The 12695-nt window shown below is 31.0% G+C and overlaps 1 protein-coding gene across 2 annotated transcripts in view; it reads right to left on the bottom strand.

The window, feature by feature from the left end:
• LOC140435678 (retinaldehyde-binding protein 1-like) overlaps positions 1-12695 on the bottom strand; it is a 57743-nt gene that overhangs the window by 17865 nt on the left and 27183 nt on the right. For both annotated transcript variants that reach the window (XM_072524398.1, XM_072524399.1), the window contains exon 3: positions 1356-1539. In XM_072524398.1, coding sequence (XP_072380499.1) covers positions 1356-1539 — 184 coding nt within the window. The remainder of the gene's footprint in view (positions 1-1355; positions 1540-12695) is intronic.

Genomic DNA, 12695 nt, shown 5'->3' with positions numbered 1-12695 from the left:
AGTTTATATTCTGATCTGAAAGGCCTAAATGTCAATAAAATTCTCGATAGAAAAGTAAAGAATTCTCTAGAACACAGAATTTAACCTTTGTTTACGGTAGAACCTTCGCGAATATGGTGATGTCTGTGAAATGGTCATAATCGAACATATACTTTTTCGAGAACATTCATATATGTAGAAAATAGAACAATTCGAATATGATTTCTTGCCAGATGATTCTGGAACGATGAAAAGATATAAATACTCGGTGATTTGGATTCAAAATGGCCAGTCAGTCAGTAAGCAGTCAGTATAGAGTTAGTCAGAGGATACACACAATTAGTAAGACAGTTACTATGAAGTCAGTATAAGGTCAGTCAGTCAGTAAGCGGTCAGACAGTTAGTATGAAGTCAGTATAAGGCCAGTCAGTCAGTAAGCAGCCAGAGAGTTACTATGAAGTCAGTATAAAGTCGGTCAGACAGTTAGTTACTAAGAAGACACAGTTAGTTATAGTTAGTGAAGTCAGTTGTTCAGTAAGTTCAAGATTAGTCAGTCAGAATTAGGAAGAAATTATAAAGTATGCAATAATCAGTGATTTAGTATTAAAATTTGATAGTATTGGAAAGTATATTAGAAAAATATTGGTTGGAGATTAGAAACTAAAATTATAATAGTTATATGGTGATTGGATATTGGTGTATTAAAAAGAAGAATAATTATAAATGCTATTAAAAAGAAAAATATTTTAAATTGGTGGAAGCTGATAATTGGAAAAAGTAATTTCACAAAAACAAGGATAACCGAAGCTGAGAACGAAGACATTGAGTGGTGATTAAAATCTATATAGTGGAGAACAGTTTCATTTAGGCATTCAGTGACAGAAAGGTACAAACTTTTGTTAATATAATTTAGTTAGTGTCATAACAATTTCAATTTTAAAGATAGTTTGTTTAAAATTTACATTGTCTATATAATTTAATTAGTTTCATAAGAATTTCAATTTAAAGATAGTTTATTTTAAATTTACATTGGCTGTTAGATATATATGTGTGTTTCATAATAGATATAATAAAGATAATTTCAAAAAGTGCTTACAAACTAATTCTTTGAGAACCGAGATAAAAACCCTGTGTATATATATATATATATATATATATATATATATATATATATTATTAAAAAACACTCATTGCTCATTAAAACATCATTCACAAATAATACATCATCACAATATATATATATATATATATATATATATATATATATATATATATATATATATATATAAATATATATATATATATATATAAATATATATATATATATATATATATATATATATATATATATATATATAAGATGATATAAAACTTACCAATTTAAGATCCGTTATCACAATAAATCCGTCAGGTGGATTATTATTTAAAGTTATATCAACTATCATAAGCGCTGATCTTAACACTGCTGTAGTGTTGAATTTTTTGAAGTCCGAACTTTCCAACCGAAAATAATGAATAGCATAATTTTCTTTGGTTCTTGTTGGTAACGTCGATATACTCCTGAAAACACAATGCAAGTTATAAGCAAGGCAATAAAGCAGTAACAAGCCCAAAACCTACAAAATTTTTGAAGTTGGTTGGGTCTCAATGAAACTTGTTGCATTCGATTTACCAGAGTGTCAGGAAATTTTTTGAATAAAAATAATGATGTGGAAATGAAAATTGCATTATTGAACAAGGAAAATGCATTTTCCATAGTGCAATTCGAAGTCATGAAAAATGAAAAATTTGTAATTTGGAAATAATTGAAGGAAATGAGTTCAATATTACTACCCTGGGGTCTCTGGGGTCACTCTATTAGTATAACCTGAGTTCTTAATATTATTAACGACAGTAAAATATAAACTAATCTAGATTAAGTACATATATAATCTTCTATCTTAATAAGATTAGTATTTAAAAACCTTTAGAATTGTAAAATATAATTAAAGAAATAGAAATAAAGCTGGTAAGGTACGGCAGCATGTAAAATAAAAATAATTCAAGGATGTCGAAATCTGAACAAATTATAAATTAACTAGTTATTAGCACTACTAAAAAATAAAACTTAATCTATAAAGTCTTAATAAGGCAATGATCATCACTCTCCGTCTTTATCAAAACCGACTTAACATCATACGATCATTATGCTATTGCAACTAGTTTTGCCACTGCTAATGTTGGCAACCTTGTAATATTAAAAGTCTCTATCTAATAAAAATGTTTGCCGCTCTATTTAATTTTCTTCTTTATTTTATTTTTGCTTGGACCTCAGATGTCTTTATTCTCAAACATCATTACTAATGTTTTTTCAAGTATTTCAATTTCACTATCTCTAATAGTACTATCTATATTTTCTGAAATTATATTAGGTGGGTCTTTATATCTCACTTTTTCTCTTATTTTTGCATATTTTTAATTCTGACAGTTATATTTGTGCTAACATTCAACGTATAACTACAAACAAGTAGATAAATCTCTATATGCAGTGGCGCGTGGAAGACAGAGAATAGATATCACTTACAGACGAGGCATAGAATATCCACCAGCGGAGAACTAATCAAAAAAGCAATAAAACATTTCAATAAGCAAGCAAGCAAGAAAGAAATTTAAGTAAACTGCTGTAGGCCTAGAGAGAATTCCAAAGAATTGATTAAGAACCTGCCAGACAAAACCTATTCACCCGTTGTATAAACCAGTCCGTAAATGGTTCTTCGGTGCCGGAAGATTATTTAATAATAAAGTTAAGTTTCTTCGCCAGGATGCACCCAGTTATACTTCACACGTCCAAGCTTAAGAAACAAGATATAGTCAGCAGCATCTAAAACAGGTTTTCCAAAGTCAGCTGAAAGTTTGATATCAAAAGTACAACGAAAGCTTACAAGAATATGAAGTTATTAAAAGATTTTTGTCATTTGGCGTACCCATAGGCACCTAAAGATTTTGTGTACAAGCATTCATAGATGGACTACAGGATGTTAAAATGCCACAAGCTCTCCAATTACAATACCACAAAACGATAGATGAAGTACTAATCTCAGCCCAGATATATGAAGCTGCGAAAAGCATTTTAAGATTTAGCCCAAAATTAAACGAAAAAAGATTTCGAAAAAATGAAGAGGTCACAACCGTAGATAACCAACAACCAATTTTATCCCAAATATTAAGCATACTGCAGAATGTTCAACAAAAAAATCTCACAATTAAAACGGAAAATGTTTTAATTGCGGAAGAATAGGGCATTTGTAAAATAATTGTAGCAGTCGATCCCAGACAAGGACAGAAGAATCAAATAATGAGGTCACAAAGTCGCTCAAATCGACATTTAGCAGCCCGTCATATAGTCCTACTAGAAATACTAGCAGATATATGATTCCATGAAATCAATTTCGCACACGTTACGACAGAAGTGATTCAGAGGATGTGGACGACGTTATGAGCATATTCAAGAAGATGATGTGGGAACTGAAATAAATCAAGAATGAAAATAAGGAATATAGAGAAGAGATGATAGCACTGAAAAAAGAAAATATAAAGATAAATCAAGAATTGGAAGAAACAAAAACAAATTAACCCAGGTCGAAAACAAAGGAGACAGAATTGAAAACAGATGAAAAGAAATAAGATAGTAATTACGGGTCTACCAATAAACGCAACAGATAAAACACTCTTAAAAAATAACGTAAAAGATTTTATACAAAAGCACCTAAAAGAGGATGTCGAAATAGAATCTGCAATGAAGCTAAAAAACAATATATGTCTGGTACAAATGAAGGATTATAGCGAAAAAATTAAGGTAATGAAGAAAAAAGCAAACTCAGATTTCTTACTGGAGAAAAGATCTTCATCAACGATGACCTGACCGAAAAAGAAAGACACATGAGGCAGGAAATCGTAAATAAAGGCAAGGAATTAAGAGATGAAGAAAAAAATGTGAAGATAGGGTACAAAAAACTAACTGTGGATGACATATAATGGATATGGACCGGAAATGGTACTTTCAAACGAGAAAATTCTAGAAATATGGACTCAAAAAACGGCATATAGTAGTGGACAAAAAAAGGATGGCCCATTATGCCAACGAACCCTAGCGATGAACAGGAAAACGAGTTTGAACATAAGTAGCAAAATAAAAAATAAGAATATGTACCTAAATATTGCGACATGGAATGTACGAGAAGTATACGAGGAGGGATTAATCAACCTAATAGAAGAACTTAAATATTAAATACACATCATAGCAATACAGGAAACACATTTAACTGGAAAAAACATCGAAAAGATTAGCCCATATACGTTTATACAAGTGGAGGCGATAATAGGAATTTTGGAGTGGGTTTTCTGGTACATGAACACGTGGAGCAGGTAAAACGATTTGTAGTAAAATCTGACAGAATGTGTGCAATTAGAATTAAAGGAAAAGAGAACATGATATCGCTGATAATTATACATGCCCCAACAGAAGAAAAAGAAGAAGAAGTGAAAGATGAATTTTATGAAAAATTAGAGTCATTGTCTGAAGAAATGCCCAGACAAGATATTAAAATTATTACAGGCGACGCCAACGCAAAGGTCGGAAGAGAAGATATATATATATATATATATATATATATATATATATATATATATATATATATATATATATATATATATATATATATATATATATATATATATTATTGTGATATTTAAAGTCTTGGTGCGCCAAGCAATAATTAGCTAATTAAATTTTTTTTGATTAATTAAAATTATTTAAATGATATGATTATGACTCTATCACAATTTTTAATTCTTTTATCTCAGGGTTAAATTCGTGCTTCAATATCTATGCTATTACATGTGAAAGGTAAGGTCCCGAGAATACCGGAATAATAAAAAACACATATGATCTAACACTATATATTGAAATAAAAATAATGAAATAATTCACACTCAAAAGTTTTCAATAAACAAATCTCATATAAGGATTCTCAAAATTTTGTTCTCCGTACGTGAACAATCAAAATTAATGGTACAAACAATATTAATTGAAAACTCAAAATCCCAAACTATTCTAACTCTCCTAATCAAAATATTTATATCCTTTCTAAATTACGTGTAAAAATTGTGTTATCAATAAAAGAAAAAAACTGCAGAAAACAAAAATATCTCTCTCTGATGATGAGTGGTCCAAATCCTTGTTCCTTGTAGACTGTATTATCTCCTCTCAACCGCTCCCTATGTAATCAGCAATCTTACAACAGATTGTTGCAAGTATATCGTCCTTAATGATCTCCTTCAAAAGCAACAATCATTCAAATTATGATAGCCTTTCTCCTCTCGATAAACTGAATCTCTCGTTGGTCCGAGTGAAAAATGACTCTTGGAATATCTTCTCTTTACGATAAACTGAATCTCTCGTTGGCCTGAACAGTGACTCTTGGAATATAAGTAGGAAAATATGACTTACAATATTTTGCTGCTTCAGCTTCTGTCAGATACACTAACTCCACAAAAACTCACTAACATTCAACACTACTGCTTGCTACTTCTTGGGAACCACCAAAGAACAATCACTGTTCCTCTTACAGACTTGGAAAATCAACTGCTTCTCTCCTCTCTCTCCTCAATCTCGCTAAACTTTTTCCTACATACTTATCCCACCTTTTTCAATCTCCGCCAATCAAAACTCGTCACAATTCCCCCATTTTTTCATTTCGATAACAAACAAATTTTTACCTATAATTATAAATTTCCTAAAACTTATTTACAAATAATATTTTTTTATAATTCTTAAAAACTAACAAAAACCTCTTTCTATAATCCCTTCTATTGTCTTTAATCACTGCATTAATGTATTTCAATTGTCTTTGGATTTCACTTAAAATTATGCGGGTCACTCAAGTATAACAAAGAAATAATTTATGCAAAGCTTACATTTTGTTTAGTACAGGTAATCCAAGAATTTAATAACTTTCCTTCTCCGAAATGTTTGTTGGATATTATCCTACTTATCTGAATTATTTTAATGTTTTTGAACTTTGAAATATTTTTAAACAAACCAATATTTTTCTCGATTTTACAGATCATAACAAATCCCCGCCATTTGATCTGCCGAAAACTCTTTGTTAAATTTTAAAAATGACAAAAGTTTTCTAGGATCAAATTATTTCACTATGTTATTAAAATCTACTTATGATACTGATAAATGTCGTGAATGTTAAAATACCCCGTATATTGCCTGTCTTTATACGGGATTGGATACATTTTCGTTTTAAATTTTTCCAAGTATTTTCCCTTAAAAGAAAGTTCATAATTTTTAGCCACTCGGTTTACTTCATTAACAAGATCTCCATGGTTTCCTAAAATCTTCTCTATTTTCTTTCCCATGTTTTCTCCACAATTTATTTTTCTTTCATCCTCCTTTTGTTCACATGTGCTCACTGTCCATAATACTTCTTCACAAAATTCTGGATTCTCGTCCATAATTGCCATTTCTTCTCTGTCCTCTTCCGTTATTTCTTCTTCTATTTTTTCTTTATCTTTAATTTCTATCTGGTATTCCGAGCACCATGTTTCGGCTCCTTCCATTTTTCTGCTTATAACTTCCTTTTTTTCCTGCTTTCTTTTCGAACTCTTCTTCTTTTTTTTTATTCTCTTTTCCTCTTCGGATTGATTTTTTTCTTGAGCTTTCGATTTATCCTCTACCGTCATATTGATTTCTTTATGTTTTTCTTGTCCATTTATCCTTTCAGAAAATTTTCTCCTATCTGTTTCCTTTTCTTCTTCTATGTTGTCTGGTTCTGCTCTGATTTCCAGTTGATTTTCCGAAAAATTGATGGTGATATGTTTTTCACTCAATTCATCAATTCCCGCTATCATATCATGATTTAGATCTTCGATCACCACACATTGCATAATATAGAATTGGTCTCCCACTCTGATCCGTACTCCTAAACCTTCGTTTACTGTCGTCAATTTTTTATTATTTGCACCCACTAAAGCAACCCTCGGAATCTTATACACAAATCTGTCCATATTTAATTCTTTTACTAGTTTTTTATTGATTAACGAAATTTCCGATCCAGAATCAATCAGAATTTTAATCGCTTTATGTTTTATAAATGCATCTAAAAAAATTAGATTGGAATTAGAATTTTGGTTTTCGTTTCCCGCCAACTGTATAAACTCTCTCGGGTGACAAAATATACCGGAGAGTTTTTTACTTTTGTTTAGTGGATGCCTTATTGAAAATCCTGTCTGGATTCATTGAATACTTCTTCTTCCTCCTTTTCTATTGCCACATGATTCATCTCTCTTCTGTTTTGTCGTTGGAATCTCTGATTATTTCTATCGTCCCTTTGCTCGTTCGTATTCCTATTCGGAGGATTTTGTGCATCTCTATTCCTGTTGTGATTTTCATTTGTTCTATTTTGTGTATCATTCCGGTTATCGTAATTTTGTTGTCTATTGTAATTATTGTAATTTCTCGGCCTATATTCGTTTGTTGATCTGGGATGTCGGTTTCTCTGGTCATAATTTGATGAATACCTTCTTTCCGGTCCATTATATTGGTCATGTTGTCTTCTATTTCTCATTTCTTTTCTTTTCGCTTCTTTTAATTGAAGGAATTGGCACAAACTATCAATATCTTGATAGTTTCTCAAAATCACGTGATCTTCCAAAGTTTCCTCAAAATGTCTGCTGATCATTTCTACCAGCTGTTCGGTAGAATATTTGTATTCTAGATATTTTGAATTGTTATATATCTGCAAAGCATATCTTTCTTCAGATATTCCCATTTTTTCGTGATATTTTCCATTCTGTAGCTCTTGGTTGATTTCTCTCTGTTTATTTTCCCCCCAGAAATAGTTGAGAAATTTATTTTCAAAATCTGTCCAATTTTCAAACTCATCTTCCTTGCTTTCATACCATAACGCTGCTCCTTCTTTCAAATGGTTTCTAATTGTTTCTTTGCAATCGTCAAAATATCTAATATGTTGTAATTTGGTTTTCAAATTTTTAACAAACGGTACTGGGTGTGTTTTCTGAATATCCCCGCCAAATTGTATTTTCGCCTCGCTTGTTCCATGGATGATAACTTCTTTTCTCTCTACCCCTTTTAGTTCAATTTCTGCCATTTGTTTTTCATTTTGCTTTAATCTTCTTTCTACTTCCTTCCTGTCTTCTTGTAGCGCCATTTCAAATTTTTCTTCTAACTGTTCTAATTCCTTTTTCTGGCCAATCTTAATTTCCTTTATCTTATTTTCTACTTTCTTTTCTTGTTCTCCCATTTTCTTTTTAATTTCATTAATCTCTTCTATTTGTTGTATCAGTTCTTTCTTTATCCCCTCAACACATCCTTTAATTTCCTGTTCATAGTTTTCCAAACGCTGCTCTATATTGCTCATTGTTTGTTTTGTTTCTTGTTGATTTCTATCCATTTTTAGTGATGTTTCTTGTTGGTTTCTATCAATTTTCTTTGCTGTTTCATTCATTGTTTGTTTTGTTTCCCTTTGATTCTCTTGTATTTGTTGTGTCTGTAATTGCATTAGTTGTAATATTTTCTCTATTCCTGATAATTCTTTTTTCTCCTCAACTATTGTAACATTTCCTTCATTATCCGATCCTTCTTCAACAATTGTTTCCTCTTCTCTGTTATCCTCCTTCCTTTCTTGCATTTTGCTTTGACTCCTTGTGGTCGACATGTTGTTTCTTTTCGTTACTGTTTTTGTCCCCGCCAAATGTGAAATTTTACAACACTCTATATGTTTCAGAACACGACAATATTTCTCCCCAAATGTATTAAATTTTCACGACAAATATCAAATATGCAATCAGTAAAATTCAAATAATTCAAAATAAATATCAAATGTACGATTGGTAAAGAAAATAAAATCAAATAATTCAATAGCAGTAAATATCCACTAACTACGATCAATCAATAAATCAAATTTATATTCCCTGGAAAAATTGTCAAAATACTTTCAAATTCAAATTCCCTCAATGTTATATGTTTTTATCTCTGGATCACCTGTACTTATTCCAGATCTCTTTCCCTTCCTTCAAATGTAAAGCTGCGATATTTTCAAGCCCCACGTTTTGGAAGCCAGTTATTGTGATATTTAAAGTCTTGGTGCGCCAAGCAATAATTAGCTAATTAAATTTTTTTTGATTAATTAAAATTATTTAAATGATATGATTATGACTCTATCACAATTTTTAATTCTTTTATCTCAGGGTTAAATTCGTGCTTCAATATCTATGCTATTACATGTGAAAGGTAAGGTCCAGAGAATACCGGAATAATAAAAAACACATATGATCTAACACTATATATTGAAATAAAAATAATGAAATAATTCACACTCAAAAGTTTTCAATAAACAAATCTCATATAAGGATTCTCAAAATTTTGTTCTCCGTACGTGAACAATCAAAATTAATGGTACAAACAATATTAATTGAAAACTCAAAATCCCAAACTATTCTAACTCTCCTAATCAAAATATTTATATCCTTTCTAAATTACGTGTAAAAATTGTGTTATCAATAAAAGAAAAAAACTGCAGAAAACAAAAATATCTCTCTCTGATGATGAGTGGTCCAAATCCTTGTTCCTTGTAGACTGTATTATCTCCTCTCAACCGCTCCCTATGTAATCAGCAATCTTACAACAGATTGTTGCAAGTATATCGTCCTTAATGATCTCCTTCAAAAGCAACAATCATTCAAATTATGATAGCCTTTCTCCTCTCGATAAACTGAATCTCTCGTTGGTCCGAGTGAAAAATGACTCTTGGAATATCTTCTCTTTACGATAAACTGAATCTCTCGTTGGCCTGAACAGTGACTCTTGGAATATAAGTAGGAAAATATGACTTACAATATTTTGCTGCTTCAGCTTCTGTCAGATACACTAACTCCACAAAAACTCACTAACATTCAACACTACTGCTTGCTACTTCTTGGGAACCACCAAAGAACAATCACTGTTCCTCTTACAGACTTGGAAAATCAACTGCTTCTCTCCTCTCTCTCTCCTCAATCTCGCTAAACTTTTTCCTACATACTTATCCCACCTTTTTCAATCTCCGCCAATCAAAACTCGTCACAATTCCCCCATTTTTTCATTTCGATAACAAACAAATTTTTACCTATAATTATAAATTTCCTAAAACTTATTTACAAATAATATTTTTTTATAATTCTTAAAAACTAACAAAAACCTCTTTCTATAATCCCTTCTATTGTCTTTAATCACTGCATTAATGTATTTCAATTGTCTTTGGATTTCACTTAAAATTATGCGGGTCACTCAAGTATAACAAAGAAATAATTTATGCAAAGCTTACATTTTGTTTAGTACAGGTAATCCAAGAATTTAATAACTTTCCTTCTCCGAAATGTTTGTTGGATATTATCCTACTTATCTGAATTATTTTAATGTTTTTGAACTTTGAAATATTTTTAAACAAACCAATATTTTTCTCGATTTTACATATCATAACAATATATATATATATACAGGGTGAGTCATGAGGAACTTTACATACTTCTACCATATGTAGAGTCCCTCAGGGAGCATATCATGTGGCCACTAAAAAATGTCAACTCCTCTTCTTTATTAATTAACAGGGTGATTTGTGTAATTGACCATTTATTTCATTTTACTGTAGTGTTTATACGGCTCATTTGATTTTTTTAATTTTTGCATGATACAGTACACTACTATCAAGCATTCGACTGGTATTAGCTAAACTAAAAAATTCCAGGACTGGCTTTGGAAAAATTAATTTAGGGATTCGTATTAAATATTACACCCTGTATATATTTTTTTTAAAATGCACTAAGTGATTTTAAAACTACATAAATAGCCAATGAAAACGACATATGCGACAATGTTGTCGCACTTTTATTAAATTTTTAGTGAACGATCAAATCTTACCAAAAATAGAACAACCATAATGAAGTACCAAATTATAAGGTAATTAATTTAAACAAATGTTATAAATTTCAAACATTTTAATTGAAATGATAAACTGAGTCACTGCACAACAAAAAACAGTAACTACTAACAATAACGAAGAACAATTAAAAAAAAACTAAAAATATGTACATAGTTATGATAAACCCATAAATTAGAACTGGAAAAGATACAATAATGGTAACAAAATAAAAATAATTCAAAATAGATTTTCGAAATGGAACCCTGCAGCCTGTACACATGTTTGTTGCCGAATTGTTAATTGACGTATTGAATTACGGATACTCTGGGGATCGTTTCTAATAGTATTACAACAATGTATAATTCTATCAATTAATTGTTGTCGGTTATTAATATTCACTGCGTAAACTAGTTGCTTCAATCGTCCCCAAACATGGTAATCAACGGGATTGAAATCAGGGTATCTTGAAGGCCACGAAATAGGACCTGCACGTCCTATCCACTTGTTGCCATAAACATTATTGAGATGTTGTCTCACTGCCAGTAAAAAGTGTGGGGGTGCCCCATCATGCTGAAAATACATCCCTCGGATAGCAACGTTCGCGTTGGCAAGCAAATTTGGCAAAATATTTTGTAGAAAGTTCAAATAGACCTGCCCTGTTAAAGGACCATCAAAAAAGTGAGGACCTACTAATTGGTTATTTATGACACCAATCCACACGTTAACCGAAAACCTTAACTGAGAACGACGTTCTCGAATAGCATGGGGATTTTCTTCTGCCCACACATGTGAATTTCGTGAATTATTTATTCCGTCTCTGGTAAATTGGGCTTCATCTGTAAATAGTGTCCTGTATAGCGTTGGTCGATTATTGTTAATCCATCTACAAAATTCCAACTTATCGATCTCATCTTCAGCATGTAGTCGCTGAACCATTTGAATGTGATATGGGTATAGATTATTTTTTTGTAAGACTCTACTTACTTTTGATTGAGTAACATTGAGTTCTCGACTTACTTGTCTAGTGCTTATTGTAGGGTTCATAGTAACGGCGTCCATAATGTCATCTTCCTGCGCTTCATCTACATGTCGCTCTGTTGTTCCACTAGGAAAAGTGCCATTTTCTCGCAAATAATTAAAAACTGACCCAAATGTTGGATGACTGGGAGTTCGACGATTAGGAAATGCGATATTCTCTACTAGCAGCCCTACCATTCCCATTACAGAATCCATAAACAAATATTATGTCTGCATATTCTGTGGTCGAAAACTGATGTGGCATTTTGAACGAAAGTAACAAAAGCTCTACCAAAACTAACACAATGTACTTAACGTAGATATGACAGAAGAAATATGTATTCTTGTACACATAAATAACAATTGATAATGACAATAATGACAATGGGTATAAAATATCAAGAAACGTCAAACGGTCAACGCCAACCTTCATTTTAAACTTTTTTAGATTTATTTTTATTTAGTACAGTTGATGCAATGTATTATTATTTGACATAAAATTTTAATCATTTACAATCAACAAAAACTAACACATACAAGAGGTTTGACTTTTTAATCAATTTAATTTATTATTTATCGAAAATAATGCCCCAATACGATCTATGAGTAAAAATTTAAAATTGAAAAACAATTGATTCTATCGTAGAGATAATACAAAGTGACAGTAAAGATGTTAATTTTCTACGTATTAGATTATGTTGTAGGAACTCATTTTAATTAAAATGTTTGAAA

Source organism: Diabrotica undecimpunctata, chromosome 3, assembly GCF_040954645.1.
Source record: "Diabrotica undecimpunctata isolate CICGRU chromosome 3, icDiaUnde3, whole genome shotgun sequence".
NCBI classification, from domain to species: domain Eukaryota; kingdom Metazoa; phylum Arthropoda; class Insecta; order Coleoptera; family Chrysomelidae; genus Diabrotica; species Diabrotica undecimpunctata.
The sequence above is the reverse complement of the archived record's forward strand: the minus strand, read 5'-3'. Positions and strand labels throughout refer to the sequence as shown.